At 41.1% G+C, this 22,962-nt stretch overlaps 1 protein-coding gene across 1 annotated transcript in view; it reads left to right on the forward strand.

Moving 5' to 3' along the window:
- The window catches only part of kdm6a (lysine (K)-specific demethylase 6A), a 50,603-nt gene extending 40,180 nt beyond the window's left edge, over positions 1-10,423 (forward strand). Inside the window, exons 14-30 of the mRNA XM_004572968.5 lie at positions 831-923; positions 1,005-1,058; positions 2,197-2,301; positions 2,943-3,329; positions 3,728-4,611; positions 6,235-6,364; positions 6,526-6,631; positions 7,136-7,341; positions 7,546-7,598; positions 7,688-7,759; positions 7,869-8,017; positions 8,103-8,217; positions 8,307-8,494; positions 8,584-8,725; positions 8,812-8,938; positions 9,048-9,218; positions 9,300-10,423. Of these exons, the coding sequence (XP_004573025.1) occupies positions 831-923; positions 1,005-1,058; positions 2,197-2,301; positions 2,943-3,329; positions 3,728-4,611; positions 6,235-6,364; positions 6,526-6,631; positions 7,136-7,341; positions 7,546-7,598; positions 7,688-7,759; positions 7,869-8,017; positions 8,103-8,217; positions 8,307-8,494; positions 8,584-8,725; positions 8,812-8,938; positions 9,048-9,218; positions 9,300-9,326 (3,009 nt within the window). The 3' untranslated portion in view covers positions 9,327-10,423. The remainder of the gene's footprint in view (positions 1-830; positions 924-1,004; positions 1,059-2,196; positions 2,302-2,942; positions 3,330-3,727; positions 4,612-6,234; positions 6,365-6,525; positions 6,632-7,135; positions 7,342-7,545; positions 7,599-7,687; positions 7,760-7,868; positions 8,018-8,102; positions 8,218-8,306; positions 8,495-8,583; positions 8,726-8,811; positions 8,939-9,047; positions 9,219-9,299) is intronic.
- Positions 10,424-22,962: the final 12,539 nt, after the last annotated feature.

A 22,962-nucleotide genomic window follows, 5' to 3' on the forward strand; every position in this document is an offset into this window, starting at 1 on the left:
CGACCAAAATTGTTTTACTCAGTGTGACCTGAAATGAGTGACTAAGCCCATAAGCTCGTGGGAAAAGCATTTAAACCCATCAGGATCGAGGGCCGTTTATCCATAGACTAGTCATTTCACAACCACAGGTATCACCCCTCGTCGCCATTACAAAGAATGCAGATTTAAGCCACTTCAAGCTTGCTTTACTTTTTGGATTCTGAAAGAGAGGGAGAGAGAGCTGTGTCAGTGCCAGGTGAACAAGAGGCCGATGCAAAGCACTCGACTGCTGGCTATAGACTGTTTGCCAGGCATTGTTTGGAAGGAAAAGGCTAAAGAGATCTGAAAGTCACAGAACTCTAGTGGCAGTCGCTGTGTTGGCAACATTGGGGTTAAGTGAAACATGATCATCACTGCTGAGAGAGAGTGGGAAGTCAGGCACAGAAACTAAGGCTTTTTATTTCCTCATATCTGAATCCTGAACCCAACAAAAACTGTTTCATTATCAAATATCCAGTTACAGCCCTAAATGCAACAAATAGCACATTGTTTCACATAATAATCACAGTATGAATACTCTGATTACCACCTTAATCCATCTCAGTTATTTAGATTAAGGTAAACCATATTTGATATCAGAGTATTGCCATACAAGCATTGTTTAAATGCTCAATGTTTTTGCATGTAAATGTGTAGTATGGACCCTGTCCTTTGATCTCAGTGTGGGGAAAGTTTGGATACTTTGGCTCATTTTTTTAAATTTTAGCTTACTTTTTTTTGGGGGGGGGGGCAGCTTTACTGTTGTTGATAGTCCAGTGTGTAGTCACAAACTGTCTTTGATGCATTTTTAGGCCTGTAAAGGGGAGGGAGGCCAGTCTGCCAGCAATCATGCAGATCCGCAGGCCAGTCCTGCTAAGAAGAAACGCACTGCCAGCCCAGCCAAGGTACAGCCAGGGATGCTACTGTGTGTGATGGTGGAGAGTTAAAAATATGGTGCATGGTACATATTTGTGTCTCTTTTACAGGGTGCTGCAGACTCGTGGGGAAACACCACCAATCAACAGCAAATCAAGCTTCAGGTAGGAACATGCATTTCTTAATTTGGTAATTATTACTATTTTTCACAGAGGCTTCACATTTTAGTGGTTTACATTTGCATAATATGCAAAAGATCCAAGGTTGGAGCCCAATAGGGGATGCAAGACAGACAAAACAAAACAAAAAAAATTGCCAAATCAAACTTTATTACACATGATTCTGATTTAGAAGAAAATGTAAAGTCTGATCTGACATCTGACTTTTATTAGCTAAAATGAGACATACTCAAAGAGGTCGCTTTGGGGGTTTATATGCATTTCACAGAACCACTTATATCAGCTCGTGATATTGTATGTTTAACATTTTTATCCTGTCTTGTCATTTTTCTTTATATCCTCCATGCTTCCCATCTGTATCACATTCATAAAGTTGATCATGGATTGTACTTGGACATCAGTTTCATTTATAAATTCCAATTACTCATTTATTTATTTATTTACATGGAACTCAAGTGTAAACCTAGAAACTCTTTAAAGATTGTAACACTTTTATATGAAAATAACTGAAGCAGTCATTTAAAATTTTAACATATATGTTTTTTATTTTACTTTTTAGGTTAGTTGTCATTAAGGATAACAATCTCAGAATCCCCATATAGTATGGGTAAAAATGACAAAAATACCATTAGGTTGTGTTTCTCTGCAGCTACTTTAATTGCCAAAACTCAATGACAAATTTATATTGGCATAATGTAATCAGCTGGACTTTTGAGTCCATTGTCTTGAACTACAGCTGCAGATGTAGTGTTAATTCTGCTCTGCGTCATTGCTGAGGGCGTTGCTACCTGTTGTCCGAGGTGGTGGGATTGAAGATTGTACAATGAGACAAGGTCGAATGGTGTCAGAGACTGCCACCACAAAAACACAGAAAGGGATAGGGCTAGCTTGTCATCATGACTGAAGTTTAGAAATAAGAAAAGGAAAATTGATGACAAAATAGATGAAAATAATACACAAAAAATGCTAAAGTTAATAAACCAAATATATTTGGGTGTTAATTAAAACATGTGTGTCTTGCTCAAGTAATAGATATGTGTGGGGAATGCTACCTGTGCATTTGGTAGTAAGCTTTAATAAGTGATCTTCTAATTTTAATGCAACACTGTTGTGAAATGTACAGCACCTGGAACACTTGCGGACCAACCGAGCAAACCTCAACCCCCACCAGTTGCAGATGCTGGAGCAGCTGGAGAAGCAGTTCTCGCTCATGCAGCATCATCAGCAGGTACACACATGCTACCTTGGTTATTAGTGACGTGAGTTTCTACTGGCTAATGTGTAGGAGGTTTATATTTTACATACAGTTATGATGGACATGAATGTCAAGGCATTGTTGGGCTTTCAGTGATTTCTCAACCTCTTAGTTTGGTCTTCATGAATAAGTTTTGGCATAATTCTGGTTGGAGTGGCCACACACTTGTACCACGTACTTATAACACTGGTTTATCTAATTACATTTAAAATTTGACTACAAGAGAAGTGATTGGCTTGTGTAAATCTACCATCTTCTTTGTGAGGTCTGCTTTGAGTCCCACTGTATGAGTGAGCGCTGTGAAACAAATCCTTTTCATGATACTACCTGCTGTAGCCCTTCATGGTCACCAAAGGGAAGTGCACAGGCCTTGGCAGTTGAGACACTTTTAGATTTTGATGAGCATCATTTTGATGAGCACACTCATTTGAGAAAGAAGGTGTCTTTTTTTTCTTATATGTGAATGATGTGAAAGAAAATGAGTAGCTTACAGCAGCAATTGACAGCTCAACATAACCTAAGCCTTCGTGTTCACATTAAGTGTGTGTGTAAACTCCTGATCAGAACAGTTTGTGTTAAGTGTGACTCTTTTCTCATTCTCTGCCCTGTATCAGATTCGGCAGCAGGCAGCAGCAGGTGGCCAACCGAGGCCCAGCCTTCCCAACGGCGAATTGGCTGGGCCCTCTCCCCACCACGCAGGCTTCTCTCGCACCTCCCCTCTCAATCACACAGCCACCCGGCCCCCGTGTGTCACTCAGCCCACAGCCAATGGATCCTGTTCCACAAGTCCTTCAGCGGGGCTGCCTGGACACCCGGACAAAAATCACAACCTGGGACTGGGAGGTGGCGGCGCAAGCAACGGAAACGTGCCTTACCCGCAGCAGAACTCTCTACCTCACAACTGCAAAGCCGCCAGTCAACCCAGCACCAGCAGCACTACCAGTAGTCCCAGTCAAGCAGACGAGACATGGAGGAGCCAACAACGCAACACTACCACTCAGGTACACTGTTGACTGCTTTGAAATGGCTTTGTTTTGCACAACAGCAATTCACATTCACTGGCCACTTTAATGAGTACATACTAGCACCAGGTTTGACCTCCTTGTGCTGTTAGAACTGCCTTAGTTCTTAATGGCATAGATTTAGCAAGATGCAAGAAATATTCATCAGACATTCTGGTCCATGTTGGTTGTAACATCAACAGGTCACCTTTACCACATCTACACACCTAAATACTTTGAGTTGCTGCCATGTGAATGACTGATTAGATTGGTGAACTTGTAGACCGTTTGCACATGTCACTTTCTGCATTATTTTGTTTCTGCATGTTTTTCATGTGAATTATTTTGGCTCATTGAATGCACCATTTATTAATCAGTATGTCTCACTCTCTCTCTAGGGGCTTCAAAAAGGTCCAGGTTCACATTCGGCAGGTCCTAATGGAGAACCCCCTTTTTCTTCTTCCTCCTCCCCTCAGACCTCGTTCACATCATCTGGCATTCTGAATCAGGTTGGACATTCCTCTGGGCCCTGCACAGCCTCTTCCTCTGCCTCGTCTTTATCCCCCACTTCCCCTCAGACAACCCCCAACCACTTGTCCTCACCTCCCCACTCCGCTACTACCTCAGGGGTCCACACCAAAGACACCACGCCTTCAGGGGGCAACACCGGCAGCAGTGCTGCAGCTGCCGCTTTGCCATCAGGTCAGGAGGCTGCCATCAGGCATTCCGGAGGGACGTCGCATAGTCCCAGCACCACCCCTGCGCAGGGATTGACTAATCACATCCAGCCACGGGTGACTGACGGCTCTGCCAGCGCGTCTCTGCCCAGCTCTCCTGCCCCCAGCGTGCTCAGTTCAGACAATCCTCTCTCAGCCTTGATAAAGGGAAAAGCTAATACTACCAGTAACGACAATAACAATAACTACAGCAACCACGGAGGGTCTTCCTCAGAGAAAATGAACAATGTCCATCCAGGTCTCAATGGCGCCACCAAGCCAGTTTCAGAGCACTCAGTGGCATCCTCGCCACTTTCTGCCACTGCGATGCCCTCTCCATGTTCAGCAGACCCTCACACCATTAACAGCCTCCCCTGCCTTAACAGCCCGTCCAGTACAAACAGTCAGGGGCCCACGCTCAATGGAAAGGGGCTGGAGGACTCCCAGAGCCCAATGAAGGTGGAGCCTTGTGGGGGGCCTCATAGACATTCTGGCCCTGCTGGCCTGGCTCCCTGGTCCTCAGTTTCCATCTACCCCAGCTCCAGTGAAATGCTCAAAGCATGCAGGTACGAAGTCAGTAAAGCTAAGACCACATATAGAATTCACTGAGTTAATATAGTGCATGCCCAAATTAATATTCATTTTACTCCGCTTTGGATTTAAGTGTAATTCTGAGTTTTTCAAACTTTTCAGCCTGCCATAAATTAGTCACAGAAGTTTATATAAGTACAAATTATTGTGTAAATCTAAAACTGAAACACCGCGAGAGCTAAAGACACCTGCAATGCCCTCTCCAGCTCACTGCTAACACCTGCCCATTATCTGTTAGGGTTGGGGTAACCGACACAAACCGTGTCGGTTAATGCAGCAGACACATTCATATGTATGAAACCATGTTGTGAAAGTGAGGAATGCCTTGATTCTTTGTTACATTTAAAAATGCCCTGATATTTTGACCCCGTACTATACACCATTTAGCTCCCTCCCAGCATCATTCACACTCTGCACTCATGTCAGACAGAGATCTGAAGTGTACATGTGCTTAAATGTTTGTGTGAACCACATAGATTTGCAACTGTCACAGTGCTAGAAACTTGTTTCTTCTCGCTCTTTCCTTCTTTAGAGAAATGTGGAGGACATTTTTGCCTTTAATCTTCAAGTCATGCAGAGTTAGGCCATCGCTCATGTTGGTCCCTCTCCTTATCGTGTTTTTGGGGGTTTTGTTTTATTTAAGAGCAGAATGACAAGCAGCTAATTTAGAAAAATCATCCATGTTTGCCTTCCAGTTAGATAAGTTGCAGGGTTTCCAGCACAAAAGTCATTAGACCCAAAAGCTAATGCTAACTGGTGGCACAGAGAGAGGGATGCGCTGTCAGACTTGTAATAAAGAGATGTACATGCAGTGATGTGAAGTGTCAATGAACCTCTAGTGAAATTACCGTAAACCAAAAGTTGTTGTTCTTTTTTTCTTTTTTTCTTACTGATTTATTGATTTGTGTCTGTCACAAAGCAGGGCAGTTAGAAATAGTGGTTCCAGATACAGAAGCAACATCAAAGCACGAATGAAAGGTGTATGAGCAGTTGATGGTAACACTATATTAGTATATGTTAGGGGTCTCAAACTTGTGGCCCAGGGCCCACTTGCAGCCCACATCACCCCTACTTGCGGGGGATTTGGCCCAAGAAGTTACTTTTTTTTTTTTGTTAGGGAGGATTTATTTGTTGTTGAGTGCAATGTTAAAGTAAGTTCTTTAAAAAGCAAAAAATCATTTAACATGAAGGCAATATGAGCAGAGAGCACAAACTTGTTGAGGGATTGGCTGTATTAGTTCAGTGAGCTGCATTCTCAATCATCCAGGAAAGTAAATCTCCAAAAAGTTGATTCTGTTCATCTGGACGAAACGTTTCGTCACTCATCCAAGTGACTTCTTCAGTTTTCTTCTTGAGTAGAAGTTACTTGGATGAGTGATGAGTGACGAAACATTTCTCCCACAAAACGCTACGTCCAGATGAACAGAATCAACTTTTTGGAGATTTTCTTTCCTGGATGATTGAGAAGGCATCAAGACATTATAAAGGGAAGGAGAGCGAAGGGCGAGTTCACAAAATGAGGCACACTAAGCACTGATGTTTCAGATTTCTACCTAAGCCGATACACAGCGTGATGATCTCGTGTTCTTTACCTGCAGGAATCTGGGGAAGAACGGCCTGTCGACCAGCAGCATCCTCCTGGACAGGTGTCCCCCACCACGGCCCCCTCGTGCGCCATCTCCTCCACTGCCAAAGGACAAACTCAATCCCCCAACACCCAGTATTTATGTGAGTACAGCTGTGCCATATAAGGAGAAGTATTCATCATGTTGTTGATTCTCAGTATCTTAGCTACAGCTAACAAGCACAAACACTCTAAGCTCCTTTTTAATGCACTGATACTCTCAGTAAGCCTGGAGTCAGTTCACGTTTTCCTGTCTGACATACAGCTAGAAAACAAGAGGGATGCCTTCTTCCCCCCCCTTCATCAGTTCTGCACCAATCCCACCAACCCGGTCACTGTCATCAGAGGACTGGCTGGAGCACTCAAACTAGGTAAGAGGATGGGATGGCACAGTTTTGTAAATTAGGTGTTTTCCGTGTTGAGGGTTGCAAGTGCGGCTGGTGTGGCTGACTCGATGTTTCTTTCCCAGTCTCACATGGCTCTGTGGGTGTGTCTCTGAAATCACAGGAGGGAGCATGTTGTGTGGATAACTTTGTATGACATGTATGACAACAGCACCACCTGCAAGCTGAAAATGTTACTGCACACATTTCCTGTGGAGAAAACTAGTTGGATTTGCACCAAAAAAATAATATAAAAAAAATCACTACCATCAGCTCTTTCCCCCCCCAACTATTATGTAACAGATTGTCCTCAGGTTATTAATAAAGAAAATAAAACAAAAACCAGTTCATGTAACATACGTGTTCCACTCTGTTCCCCTTAAGTCACAAGTTCATATCGATGGTTCGCTAAAATCTATTTTAACACTTGTTTAAAATGATGTAAGATGCATGAAAGCTGTTCTAAACTCTTCCTTGCTTCCTCATCCTCAGACTTGGGCCTGTTCTCCACTAAGACACTGGTGGAGGCTAACCCAGACCATTTAGTGGAGGTGCGGACTCAGCTGGCTCAGCCCACCGATGAGAACTGGGATCCCAGCGGCAACAGGAAGATGTGGCGCTGTGAGAGCAGCCGCTCACACACCACCATCATCAAATACGCCCAGTACCAGGCATCGTCCTTCCAGGAGTCTCTGCGGGTCAGATTTTAATTGAAGTTCTTATTTTGGCTTTCAAGTAAAAAGATAATCAGGATCAAATGCTTGGTTTTGTTTGTTAATTTTCACTACAAAACTCTGACCTTGTATTATGTTACAAATCAGCCACCTCCCATGTTACATTGAAAATATTTTCACCGTGTTGCTGAGTATGTTACCAGCCTATAAAAATCTTTTCTTTAACAGGAAGAAAATGAGAAGAAAAAGGAGGTGGAAGCGGAGGCGGGTTCCTCAGACGGGTGAACTTTCTCTGTCTTTCTGTGTAGATTTGAAAGCTTTGCGAGCTCTTGTTTCTGTTATTAATGACCTTTTACGCTCTTGCTCTTAGTGTGAAGCGAAGGAAGGGTCTGTTCAAACACATCAAGTTTGGCACCAACATCGAACTCTCAGATGACAAGAAGTAAGTGACTCATTCATTTTAGTCGATGAAACGTGTAGAGCGATTTGCAGTTGAAGAAAGATGAAGCACTAGTCCCTTTTCTTCGTTTCATTGACCTCTGCCCTTTCAGGTGGAAGCAGCAGCTGCAGGAGCTGACTAAGTTGCCTGCCTTCGCCAGAGTGGTGTCAGCTGGTAACCTGCTCAGTCACGTAGGTCACACAATCCTGGGCATGAATACTGTGCAGCTCTATATGAAGGTGCCAGGGAGCAGGACACCAGGTATAGATCAACGCAGTGACCACAAGTGTGTGTGCAGTCTTTTGTCTCACTCTGTCTCACTCTGAGTAATCGTGCTTTTTCATAGGTCACCAAGAAAACAACAATTTCTGCTCCGTCAATATTAATATTGGTCCTGGGGACTGCGAGTGGTTTGCTGTGCCTGAGCCATACTGGGGCGTCATCAATGAATTCTGTGAAAAGTACGTGGACAGAAAAGATCGTTTGAAGTCTGTTAGGTGAAGCTCAAAGTGGTTCATTGTATCTGATGATATATTTCTTTATTTTACAGGAACAACATTAACTACCTGATGGGCTCCTGGTGGCCCAACCTGGAGGACTTGTATGAGACCAATGTGCCTGTTTACCGCTTCATCCAGCGTCCCGGGGACTTGGTGTGGCTTAATACAGGCACAGTTCATTGGGTTCAGGCCATCGGCTGGTGCAACAACATCGCGTGGAATGTCGGATCCCTTACAGGTTAGGAAAGGAAAGCTCCTTCTCCATCGGGGCCAGCTGTATGACTGAATCATGCACAGATGAACATAAATATGTGCTTTTTTCTTCAGCCCATCAGTACAAGCTGGCGGTGGAGCGCTACGAGTGGAACAAACTGCAGAGCGTCAAATCCATCGTTCCCATGATCCACCTCTCATGGAACATGGCCAGGAACATTAAAGTCTCAGACCACAAGCTTTATGAGATGATCAAGTAAATGCCTGTAGATTCATCATCTCATTCTTGGTTTTGTGTGCATGTTACCTTGATCTTACCTCAGGTGTGTTTCTGTTTCTTAGGTATTGTTTGTTGCGCACTCTGAAGCAGTGTCAGATGCAGAGGGAGCTGCTGCTGGCTGCCGGGAAGGAACTGGTGTGGCATGGGAGGACCCAGAACGAGCCGGCACACTACTGCAGCATCTGTGAAGTAAGCGCAGCCCTGCTCATTTGTATTTTCTTTCCTGCTGCAGGCATGCCATTCGATCGTCACTTTTCCTACTTTGGTAACGCTTGTGCACCTGCTATTTTGCACCTAGGTGGAAGTGTTTGACCTGCTGTTTGTAACCAGCGAGAGCAACAGCAGGAAAACATACGTGGTGCACTGCCAGGACTGTGCCCGTAGGGGGAGCACTAACCTGGACAACTTTGTGGTGCTGGAGCAGTACAAGATAGAGGACCTCATGCAGATTTATGACCAGTTCACACTTGTAAGTATCGGGCACAAATCCACCAGGGCGGGCCACAGAGAACCATGAAATGCTTCAGTGTGTGCTTCTTTGTCCCCACAGGCGAGTCCCCTGCCTTCCTCCTCTTGATGGTGATATTCTCTCGTTCTGAGGACTTTTAGTACCACAAATCAGAAACTCTCCGGAAACCTTGTTTTTTCTTTTCTCTCTCTCTCTCTCTCTTTTTTTTTTTCTTTTTTTTTTTTTAAAGTTTGTTTCTTCTGATATTCAGGAAGTAAGCCGGCAGTCACCCAACTGCACCCTGTAGCTAATCCCATAAGACAGCTGCCTGAAAGCTGTGTGTCTATGCAACCTGCCCAGAGTGGTGTGCCACCCCAACCCCCCCACCCACCCACCCAAACAAGTGGACTAGAGGGGGTGAACGGTAGCTCCACCTGTCATCACGACCAGACTGTTCTACTGCTGGCTCAGCTGGACTTCACCCCAAAAACCACACAAAATCACAAAAGGAGGGGAAAAGTCAAATTTTGTACATATTAAGTTTAAACTGGCAACATCATCACGCAAAGACTACTGACTCGATAGTTTTCCTGTTCCCCGCCATTTTTGTCTTCTGTTTGTGAGTTCACAAGAGCTTTGTTCCCTCCTTCCCCTCGATGACACAAGTACATTAGCATAGCGGGTCTTTTGTATGTTAGACACCTCCTCGGTCAGGAACATGAGTTAAAAACTGTTTTGTAATGCGAAACGTTGCGTGACAGATTCTTTGAGACATTTCCCTTCGTTTGTTTGTTTTGGATTTTTTGTAATCACTTAAGTTTTTTTGATTATGCTGCAAGTATGATGAGACTTTGGTTCCTTTGGGTTGAGGGAGAGGAAATGAGTTGTAGGCCATGTCACAAAGAAAAAGGGTTGCACATAGTTGAAAGAGTGAACTTAAATTTGTGATGTTTTCTTTTTGTATTTGGTTGTAAATTACACTATTTATAAATGCCTATTTATTGCCTGAAAAATATTTGTTGATGGAATGCTGTACTTTTTTTTCCCAGAGTACCTGCCATTAAATTTGAAGGAGCCTTGTGATTTTTTTTAAAGCAGGGCCCCTCATAACGTTTTCTATATGAATAAAACTGCTTAGTAAGCATTGTACAGAGACCTTACATTGAAATGGGTTTATTGTTTGAAGGATGTTTTATGCGTCAATAAACAAAACCGGTCTTTATTTACATCTGCAGCTGTGTTGTGTCTGTGCAAACAGTGCTGTCTGCTTGTTGGGTGGAAAGTGAAAATATTCCATACATGCCAGAATTATCAGTATCATCATCCAGCAATATAAAATTAAATGCAGTTAAATGTTTAAAGTTTATGTAACACAAGACGAGTGCAGAGCCTGCAATACAAAGGATGTAGATAAGATACAAAAATGTATTATTTTTTAAAAAATTTAAAGACCGGTTACTGAAAGGCTTCCATGTGGATGGGTGGAATGCTAATTTATCATTGCATCCAGAAAATGCAACATTCATTCACTTGTTCTAAGATTAAATTTATTTTTCACCTCAAATTTCTACACACAATACTCCGTAACAACAAACTAAAAAAGGTTGGCTTTAAATTCTTTCAAATTTAGCCATCGTCCTGTCCTTATCAGTGCTGCTGGAACCCATCCCAGAGCGCTAACACAGTGAGACAGACAACCATTTGCACTCGTGGTCAATTCGTGCATGTTCTTGGGAGGAAGCTGGAATACCGCGAACCACTGCACCACAGTGCTGCTCTAATTTATTAAATGTAAGATGCAAAAATTATAACATGTGCGCCAGAATCCAAGCCTTTCCCCAATACTTTGTTGAAGCACCTTTGGCAGCAATTACAGTCTCAGGTCTTTTGAGTATGATGCTACAATCTTGGCACATATTTTTGGGCACTTTCTCCCATTCTTTGATGGGGAGCTTCAGTGCACACCCATTTTCAAATCCCTCTCCAGAGATGGTCACTCAGGTTCATCATCATCACCCATGGGTTGGAGAAGAGCATGCTAAACGTCCTGTGGTGAATTTGGCTTTCAGGCTAACACATACAGCTCTTCAGCTTTCAGATGTATTTTATGTTTGATTTGCTATTTTCCCAAATTAGATGTGTTACCATAGCCAGCTTTGCATCGTACAAATGATGGAAATGCAGAGATCACAAGTTGCCACAAGTTTTGACAAGTTGCCACATGTGAGACTGCTTTCAGCTAGCCGCTGTCACAGCTGCCCTGAGTGTTTGTCATGGCAGGACTGTCACTACATGCCCTTGGGCTCATTGTTCCTCTAACCCAGATGTGCTCTGGTATGGAAACTTTGGTATTCAGTAGGACTGATGCAATTTAGTCTGCACACAGCCTGTGTTTTGTAGCAGGCTGTGAAAATGCTCTTGAACACTGTAAAGTTGAAGATTTTTAACACTGGAGTCTCTGTGTGGATCGACTTCTTTTTCCAGACAGCCTCAAGTGAAACCTAAAGGTACTGCAGTTGTTATCAATCCCTCATTTTCCAGCTCTGGAGGTTGCCCTTTGGGGTTCACAGCCTGCTCCAGTCGACTAGCATGGGTTCAAAGGAGGTCTATTATGCTCAGTCCAGAGTTAGAAATTTACAGGGCAAAATAACCCTTTAGTTAATCTTATACTGGCATTATGGTTTAACGGGCAGTTTTACTTAGAAAGCTTCCTGACTGAGTGAAGTGACCTGGACGTATCTGCACAGCAGCTTCAAAGAGACTGTGTTAAATTCTTTTACTAATGAAAGGTGTTTCAGTGCTTCCTCCATTACCTCCTTTATCAGATGATACTGGAGCATCCTTTCTAAAGAGAAAAGGAGATAATATCATCACACAGTTTAAAGCCACACACCATCTGACTGTCCACAAACGTAAGTAACTCGACAACTAATGCTAGATAGACTGGTTCTTAAACACACCGTTTCTGCTCTACTTGAGGACTTTATAATAAAAAACGTCTCATTCATACAAGTGCTTTAAAAAAAACAAAAAAAACATCTAAGTGCTTTCTGTCGGAACGGGAGTAACTCAGGGTTCAGTATCTTGCGCAAGGACACTTCAGTAAAATCTGCTTCTTATGAATTTGTTTCCTAATAGCTGTATTGAAATGATCAAAGTAAAGAGAAGGTTGTAGAGTGACGCAGTATGCATTGCTTTGTCTTGAGGATTCCTGGTAAGCCCTTTCCTACAGAGATCTGTGGTTTTAATAAAGGCAGTGTTGAAGTACATCAAACAGCAGGGTGAGCAACATCTTTTAGTACAGCTGTTTCATGTTGCTTTTGTGATTAACATTTTGCTTTAACCTTGGTTTTCCCCCGCCCTGCCCACGTTTATTTAGCCTGCATAACAGAGAGCAGGGTATAGACATGAGGTGATGCGTCTAATATGCTATAATCTTTGGGATGTTGTAGTTTTAACTTCACCTTCACCTTAACTTCATCTGTCAGATTTAAGAATACTCATGGAAGGGTCGTTGGATTGTCCTCATGAATACTTTTCCACTACAACAAGAAAAAGACTTTAGGCTAAATGTCTATATCAGCTACAAGCATTTATCTCATGCTACAGCCTCACAGTTCATCTCCTGTCTGAAACAAGCCATTTTGGATCTTCTCCCTTTCTTCTGATTGGCTTCTCCTCACAAGCAAAAACTAAACTAACATAACAATAAAGAGGAAATATACTTTGTACTTTTAGTCTTTAGTTATCGAAACTTGCCTGATGAGGCTTTGACAGACGTATTTATTGAGACTGTAAGTCAGCTGCTTTTTAGCTAATTAGAAAATGTCAAACTATCATAACTCTGAAACAAATACTGTAAAACCACTGTCATTTAATGGTCGGGCATTGTACAGCTACAAGCATTTCACCCCCATGTCATATTGTGTATGGTTGTGTGTGTGTGACAAATAAAATTTGAATTTGAATTTGAAAACAGCAGATGAGAGGTCAAAAAAGCTGCAACTTAAGAAAAGAAAAGAACAAAACACCATGTAAAAAGAAAAAAACAGTTTCTTTGTGACAATAAGACCAGCTGCACATGTAAGTTACTGTAAGTTACATGCTTACAGTAAAGAGCTAATGGCAAACATGCAACTACAGTATTGCATGAATTGTGATATAAACACACATTACCTGCATCCTTTTCTCCCTCACTATGCTAAAGAATCCTCCGGTTTTTGGCTCATAGTGAAAACTTCTCTACACGCTGACCTAATTATTTGACACTATGGCCACATTTCATATGAACAACTAACAAAATGAAAAAACATTTTTATTTTTTGTTTATTATATATTTTATGCTACTAGAATGACAAATGTTCTTTTTTACGAACACAAAATGCTGACAATTATAAGACGGCTCGGTGTGTTCAGAGACAAACATAATCAGATTGGTGGGGCCTGACTGATGCAACAGTACAGATCAGCCTCCCACTACCAAAACTACAGGTGGCTGAAAACAGTTTGATAAGGTGCCAAACAGCAGTTGAGACAGCTGTCCTGTGTTTGTGGCTGTTTGGCCCGTGCTCTGTGGGTGGTCATTTCCACCTTCACTGGAGCAAAGCAGGAAGTGAGTCAGTGTGATGGCCATCACCTGCGTCTTTGAATGAACAGTTTTTGGCTCTATCTCTGCCTGCACTTTTTGTTTGTTCACTCACCTTGCTGTTCCTCCTACTAATACGATCAATTTAAATACTGTACACTACCCTTTAAAAGAGAATCCTTTAAAAAAGCTAAAGTCATGCTTGGCCTGCTACTTTTTGTAGCTGATGCACACATTAGAGTGAAAATAGATGAGCCTCTTGTTACAGGTGAATGCATAGGTTCTCATACAAAATGATGTATTTTAGTTGAGATTCCTCATAGCACACATAAAGAAAAAGAAATCTGGAAATACCCCGGCTCTAGTTACCCTTTTGGATTTTGTGATTTCTGTCAGCTCAGTGCATTTCTTCCTGTTAAACCCTAACTTCATATTAAAGATCCTTTAATAATACTACCTGCCTTCAGTCCTGCAGCGTCAGCAACTGGGTCCACGCTTGGCTGCTATTTGTCCATTCTTTGGTTTTTCTACAGCAGGCTGCCAGTAAAAATTTAACTTTGCCAAGTGGATCAGTAAGAGAGCAATTAAAATAGTTTTGCTCACAGGGCTTCAGTTTTCTTTAAATTATTTCACAGAGTTGTTGAGCTGTGCGATATACTGCTTAGGGTAGCGCTTAAAATATTACATTTAGAATCACTGAAACATGTGTGTGAAAGCACTTCCCCAAAAAGAAATAAAATATGAAACAGGCCACCTAATTTCTTGTTTGTTTTTTGGTGTAACTTGTTTGCTTGAACACAGCTGAGGTCTCCTTCAGTGCTCGCTGGTTTTGTGCACAGAATTCAAGAGGGAGCCTGTTATTCCACCATATTCAGTCCAGTGCAAGTGTGCCACAGTCAGACTGTGTGGCATAACAAAGTCATGATGCCTCATTAAATGTCCCCATGGTGCATCCAGTTTCAGTGGGGAACTGTTTCTTTATAAAATCCAAATGACGTCTATAAGTACAGAAATGGAAACAAAATAATGACCCAGAGCAAAGCAGCTGAGAGAAATCAAAAGCTTTTCTGATGTTCTGCCTACAATCAATATAAAGTTCTGTCTTTATCCTCTACCCACTAGGTTGTCACATTTGGTAATTAAACAGTGTAGTTTTTTTAGAGGTGCTGTGCAAAATCTACTTTACGTTTTCCCCCTAAGAGAAGAACAGATAATTCCGTGATTTACAACTGAGGAAAAGAGGAACTTTGATAATTGTCGGTTTGTAAAAGAGGAACAGAAAGTGCCTTCCACCTCCGGGCTAATAATGGTTCAGAAATGTTACAACCAGCTAAATAAATAGTGAAATGACTGACTGGCTCCATTTGATTAAACTGTTTCTACATTTATGATCAGTTTAACAGCCTTGATTTAATCTGACTCTATGTAATGACAGCCCAAACCTCAAGTAAAAGAAAGAATAAAGATATCTGTTATATTCACAGTGTTTTGAAATGGCATGTGATAGCAATATAACTCCAGACTCAGTTATATTAATGTCTCAACATAAACCAAGCCACTGGCCTTCCCTCTGGGGTTAGAGTTTGAGCTTAGTGAACGCTCCTTTTTCACCTACTTTTAGAACTCCCATGTGGGAAAGCTCATAACAGAAAAAGAAATGGATACATTTTCCAAAACTTGTTTGATTCTCTTTCTTTTCCATCTCATTAGAATGAAATCGTTGAGAGAAATGGACAGATAATTTGCTGTGCACATCCATTTCCTGTTACGTTTGCAACGTGAACCAGCAGTATGTCTGCAAATGTCTTTTATTTCAAACTACAAAGGTTATTTTTAAACAGATGTGACAGTACCCTGCAGTCCACCATTCTTTGTGGGCCTCACAAGCCGGATCAATCCAAATATTGATAGTATTGATACCAACCTCGGTATTGGTGTATCAATGGAAGCACGATTGGATCTACTCTTTAGTTTGTTTCTCTCTTCTAAGTTCAGAACGTAGCTGCTGTTCATCAGAAAATAGACACGTCTGTGCAAACACCACTCTTCTCATGCTGGTACTCTTTGCTCCATCCTCTCCTCCCTGCAGTCACGTGACTCAGCGGCACTGAGCAGAGCCAGGCAGACTGACGTGAGTAAGAAAGAGGAACATGGCGTAGAGGTGCTTTGTGGCTGTAAATGAAAACATTGTAATCAGTGATGTGTGTTTGAAAGAAACTCAGTACTGCACCAACTCATGTAAGGACAAGAAAGGGCATAAAAGAGAAAAAGCTTGAACATGAACTGTGAAAAATGAACACATGATTGTCAAGTCTGTTTTAATGATGTGACACATTTAAGACAGAACTGATGCAAAGTGCTTTTGAGACAGGCACATTTACATTCCAGGTTTCCAAAAAACCCGGAATGTAAATGTACATGAAATACTGAAAGGTTTTTTTTTACTGTGCTACCTGGTTACTGTGGAAAGTAAAACTCTCATAAATCATGACACACTGCTGTCCGCTGCATATGCTTCCTTTATAAGTTAAAAGCATCAATATTGGCATTGGTATTGACAATAACGGCCCTCTATTTACTTGGTATCATATCAATATCACAATTTGCAGTATTGCACAGTAAAGTGCATAAACCTGGCAACTGACCTCATCATTCTCTCACGTCATTTTTTATAGTGCTGGTTTAGTTCATTTTTTAAGGTACTCGTTTGTGCACTGCTGTCTTCAGGTCCAGCTACAGGGCATTTTAATCAGGTCTGGGTTTTGACTTGGCCATTGCAACACCTCGATTCTTTTCTTGTAAAGTCTGTATGTTGTAAATTTGCTGCTGTGATTGGAATCATTGTCATGTTGCACGATCCAAATTTCAGGGGTGTATAGCTTTTTATTTATTTTTCAGCTTAAAATATCACCCGCTTTAACTTAAAGTAGTTGTACGGTGATATTAGTTTTTACCACTAGATAGCAGTAGAAGCTTTGGTCTCTTATTCAACCCCCAAAATAACAAATACCCTGGATTTTCTGGATTTGATCCACATAGAAGCTTCAACAAACTAAAATAAAATGTTAAAGTTGGCTAGCTACTATTTTAATTTTTCAAGGAAAAGAATGCAGCAGCAGCTATTTACCACCAAAACTCCAGCGACCTCAGTACTGAATGTGTAAACTGCTGCTAGTATAGGACAAAACAAAACAAAATCCATCCATTAATCCATTGCAGCTTACAAAAACAACATTTTTTTTCTTTACCTAAAAAATTAACCACAGAGAGGAATTTATGCCAAAACAGAAAGCCTACTTTAAACAATTTGTAACACAGCAGTCAGGTCAATCATTCCTTTTCACTTTAAAGGTCCTCTTTAATTGTGTTGCAGTCTGTTCACACATCATGTTATGACAGTGTTATCTCTGCTAAGCTGCAGCAGGAGTGTCAAACAAAAAGTATGGCTTTGGCACTAAAAAAGCACCTGTGAGGAAAAGAAACCTTCATCAGAGCTACTCATTTAATAACAAATATCATACTTGTTCTGTGGTTTCACCAAAATGTAATTTGCACTGAGGATCATCACTGGAAATCATTGGATCTCAACTAGATTTGATAAAGTTTGGCGCATTTGAATAATTTGGCAGCACATATATGACTATGAAATGGCTTGAGGCTAAGTTTCAAGTCAATGTTGAAGAGCCGCTTTTCACAGAAGTTTTTCTGGCATGTGACACGGGGAGTTGGACAGGTGTAATGAATAGTTGGCTGAATGGCTGCATTCAACTTAGTTGCTTTAATTTCAGGCTCCTGAAACTGTACATGCTGTTTCACTGACACGCTGTGATTAATCGCTGGGACATTTGAATAGTTTGGGAGCATGTTGTTAAAACTTCTTTTCTATAGTCAGAAATTCATGACTTGTGAAAAAAAGCCTCTATATTATCTTTCTGTCTTTTATCTCACCAGTCCTTTTTAAATGGTAAATGGTCTGTATTTGTATAGGTCTTTACTTAGTCCCTATGGACCCCACTACATTCAGTCATCTACCTATTAACACACTGGTGATGGCCACAGCTGCCCTGGGGCGCACTGACAGAGACGAGGCTGCCGGACACTGGCGCCAACAGGCCCTCTGACCACCACCAGTAGGCAAAGGGGGAAGTGTCTTGCCCAAGGACACAACAACCGAGACTGTTGGAGCCGGGGCTCGAACCGGCAACCTTCCGACTACATGACAAACTGCCAACTCTTGAGCCACGATCGCTCTTTTTTATCAGTAAAAAGAAATATCCTGGTAGTGTGAGTATAGCATCAGTTCATGCAGGCAATACACTCAAGCTCAACCAGCAATCTTGACAAACTGGCAAATCTCAAATAGGGTACAGTATTTAAAAGCTGCTTCAGCCTGCCCACTATTGCTGCTTATTGGCAAGCTGCATTGCAATCCACCTCCACCCAAACTCCTCCTTTCCATGCTGTTTCTGTTCTATTTGTTGCCATATCTTCTTTTCTGTGCTAGAGGTTATCAAACACTTATCAAACTAAACACATCACCCGCTGCACGGCAAGGCTGACACAGACAGACAGACACAACTTACACGCCCGCAGCTGTCGTTGGACTTTAGGGAATAAACCAGACCAGCTGGAGACAACCTACACCTGCTGGTTTACTTTTTTATTTGTGAAGCTTTGTATAACTACTCTACAAAGTACAAAAAGTGAGGCTAAGAGAAATGTATTATTATTTATCTATGTGCGAAAAGTGCTTTCCATTAAAGCTATTAATGTGTTACGCCCATCATTCAACTCAGCAGGAGGAAAGTGCTTTGTCCTAACTTCAAATCAGACATATTTCTTCGCTTTCTTCAACACCTGATAGCTGGATTCAGTTTATTCTTGGCAAAAGCTGTCACTGCTGTTACTGTGTATTCAGATCATTCCGGTTACAGCTTATTTTGTCCATTCATTTTTCAGTTAGTCCAACTTTGTACTACATGGACCCATCAACACACACTGGTGCCCTCCACTGCAGTATTTGGGTGACCATTCTGACAAAGTGGGCATTCAGTTTATTATGGATCATTGTAAGTGACCCTATCCTGCTGGTTAAAAGCTCATTAAAATGCTGTTTTAGAAAGATTTCAAATATAAAAACAAAAAACAATGGAAGTTGCAAAGTGCTGAGAGACGGACTAATGCAATGTTGAAAATTTGTTGATTTGAACAACAACGACAGCAGAATGCATTAACATCCCGCTGTGATACTGCCATAGCGTTGGTTGGTTTGTTTGGCCTCTGAGTGGGCACCACTTTCCTTTTTGTTTTGGCTTATGGGTAAAAAGGATCGAAGTATTCAAAAATCTGGCGACTTACTGGCAATTACTCTGACAACCTTTTACATGAACAGTCGGTGTGAAACATATGAATACAAGGCTTATAATAACACTAAAATTAGACTTTTTGGTCCTTTATGGTGCCTGAATCTTTAAACAATATATTCCTTACCTAAATCTTTGAAAATCTTTAGAAAGCATGTGATGGGGGACATTCATTGTGCTCACTGGATGACATTCATTGTGCTACTGTAATAAAATGAGTCATAAGTGCGAGTTCATTCATCTGTAACAAGGTCTGTAGGCACTGTGCTTGACAGTTACTTCATTATCACGACCACAGGTGGCTGTGTTGAACCGATGGACTGACAACTGCTTCAACCAAAACACTTTTAATTTATTCATGATCCCTTTTAAATTTTACGTTTAAAAAAAAAACAAAAAACTGTACTGGCAGGCTATGTTTTTTCTCCACTCTTCACTTACCTTCAGAGTGAGGATGGGGTGGAGGCTGACATTTTAGAAAATATCAAAGATGGAAGCTGAAGTCTGGTTTTGTAGAGATTTCTGTTTTTGGTCTGTCAGGTATAAAAGGCAGTTATACACATTTATAAGTGCAGTTATGCACTTTATAATTACAATCATGAGGTTCAGTAACAAAGTGGATTCGTGGGTCTGTGCACACACATATTATGGATGGACAAGCTTGTGCACAGCATGCACCACGGGCAATGGCTGAGCACAAGATCAGTAGAGGCTGGGGTCTATCACACCATGGTCCCAGGTGCTGGCTGTGCAAAGATGCCCCTGAGACAATCCAGCACATAACAGCAGGGTGCAGGAAGGGATGAGTGGAATGCTATAACCAAGTGGCTCGCATATTATACAGGAACATCTGTGCTGACTAAAGTCTGGAAGTCACGAGGTCAAAACTGAAAAAACAAACAAACAAAAAACGCCAAACATGACCAAACTAAGATCCTGTGGGACTTCCAGATACAGACAGACAAACTAGTGATGGCTAACCAAGGCAGTCACGCAACAGCTCTCCTGGCTCTTCCATCGGATGAGATGCTTGCAGATGTGAACAGTACTCTATTCACCATCCCTGCTACCAGTATCACTGAAACCAATGTCAAAGCAATCCTAAAGCACTTGACTATAAAATCAAGGATGCTTGTAGAGGAAGCCCCCTGTGGAAAAGAAGGTTAGAAGCCAAAGTCAGGGAAGACCAGAAGGATGTTAGTCAGTTAACTAAGATGCTACTGAGGTAGAAATTAAGAAACAAGGGTTCACAGCTCTGATCACTTGGCTCAAGAGATATGGAGTGGAATGACCATCAGACACCTCCTGTGTATGGATGACATCAAGCTGTCAGTGTGTCAAAATGCTTGTAAAATGTATGTCATCACAGATCTCAGCGTCATGGTGAGTGATAGCTAAGCTGTACTTGAAGTGAAACCTCAATGTTTGTGCTTAAAATGAACCAAACAGCGAGCAAAAAGAAAAGCAAGTGAAAGACTGATATCTACAGAGTTTGATGAATTAAAAAAAAAAGATTTATGGTCTTTTCTAGTGTGCAGACCTACATGTCATTTCAGGAATGCTTATATGGTTTGTTTTGAATAGCATAAATGAAGTACACTACCCACGATTTTGCTAACTCACCCCCATTTAAAGTTTACAAATTTGTTGTGTTTTTACTGGTGAGAGTTGCACCACACGGTTTGCAGTGCTAGTTGCCCCCCACTGAAAGAAATGTTCTTTGCTGTACTGTTTTCAACAGTCAGATTGGTCTAACCTTACTGTACTAGTAGTTTACATTTCATTGGATCACTTACAAAGTCGTACTGCCTTTCTACACAACTTAATTAGTTCTGATTGGATCTCATATCTCCAGGACACATTTTTATTCTTTAATGAAAGTATCAGTCCATTTCATCATAGTTTTAGTTTTAGTTTTTAAAATATAATGATTGTCTTGTTTTTGTCAGGAAAAAAAGGTTGTTGATAAAAACTAAGCAAAAATTATTGGTCAAAGAAATGAACATGGGAATAACTGGTAGGAGGCAGGTTGAAGATATGCAGCAGCTACTGTCAGGGTAAATCATATGAGCATCCTATATGAACAACAAAATCAGCTGTGCCATTAGCCGATGTCGTCTGGCAGTGAGATCAAAGGTCCTCTCTAAAAATGAACTTTTTTCTTATTAAAATTTCCTCCAAATCACACAAACTCCACTGCCTTCATTTAAAAATCAAGATCTGTGATGTTAACAATATTTTTCATTTCAAATAAAATGTAACTTTTGAAACAAGATGGCTCTCAGTCCAGGGAAAGTTCTGCTTCCAGTGAATCGCAGTTGTAAGTTTCAAGTATCCACACCACTTCAGCTCAGAGTGAAGATGAAACATCCAGATAAAGGATCAGGTTTTTGAGCTGAGAGGATTTGAAAGCAGTCTTGCTGAGCAGCAGAGAAAGCCTAACACTTCACATCAGTCTGATCAACCGATGACCCCACTTGCCATTAAAACCATTAAAACTGTGATCAGAGCCAGTTTAACACAAAGCCAGCAGATGTCACTATAGTTGTGAAAAAAATGGACACTAACGTAAGGGTGTGGAAAGCACCACACACACACACACACACACACACACACACACACACACACACACACACACACACACACACACACACACACACACACACACACACATTACTAAACAGGATCAAAGCTGTTCCTAAATCCTTAAGGTGTATTCCAGATGCGTTAGTCACTCATGTGAGTCAACTTGTATTTGTTCCGTTTACTCCTAAACAGAGTGAGTCACGGCAAAGTTGGCAAAGAAAACACATGCAAGTATTTTAGAACAGGAAATGGATGTACAGAAGGGCAGAAATTATATTTCTTGGACTGTGTGCATCAAGCACTTTCAGCAGCCAAGAGGAAATCATAGTCATTTGTGGAAGTGCTGGGTTTGTGAGGAATGTGTCTGTAAGAAGCACGGACTGCCGTTAATGCAGAGAGCAAAACATCTGAAGTCTGACAAGGCTGAGATGAGAAAATAAAATAGCTTTCTGGTAGAGAATGCCACCAAAAGATAGTTTTCCTCTTCTTGTTCAAGGATGATTTATTGAAAAATAGCAAAAGTTCCAGCTTGCATCCAGCTGCTTCAGTTAAACTTTGGTATGAAACTGGGATCAGAATAAATTGCAGTAATGCATTAGCTTTTAACAATGAAGAAAAGGGCTGAATGTAGCTGAAACATAGCACAAAGTAACAGTGTATCTGTTGTCTTTATAATAAGTATTATTCTTAATATTAATTATTAGGCATCGTTACGCACCATCATCAGCTTAGTCTGAAATGAGGTGTTAAAACGTGATTTCCTCACAGTTAACAATCTTATAATATTGTATAAAACACACAGACAATATCCATAAATCCATGCATGAAAACGTATCCACGTGAGCTTAATATCCATCAAATATAATCTTGAAAAGGAATTCCCATATCATGGGAATCCCAGTAATTTCTGTCTCCATTAACCACTTTTCTAAAGGAGGTATCCACACCTGGTAACTAAATGGAACAGACACCATGAATCTAGCAAGTAAGAAAGAAAAATAGGTCTTATCATCTGCATCACTAAAGAAAAAGTCTTAATAAAATAGTGTTAAAAAAAACAAAGAAGAAGAAAAGAATTCACTTGTGAATATCAATGGATAATAACATATAAATAAAAGGCAGGATAAAAATCTGGAAAGGATTCAGCTTTAAAAGCAAATGTTTGTATGTAATATGTGTGTAGCATTTCCGTTATTTCACTCCAAGTAAATTCACAGAAAGACTTTTGAAA

Source organism: Maylandia zebra, linkage group LG16 (assembly GCF_041146795.1).
Source record: "Maylandia zebra isolate NMK-2024a linkage group LG16, Mzebra_GT3a, whole genome shotgun sequence".
NCBI lineage: Eukaryota > Metazoa > Chordata > Actinopteri > Cichliformes > Cichlidae > Maylandia > Maylandia zebra.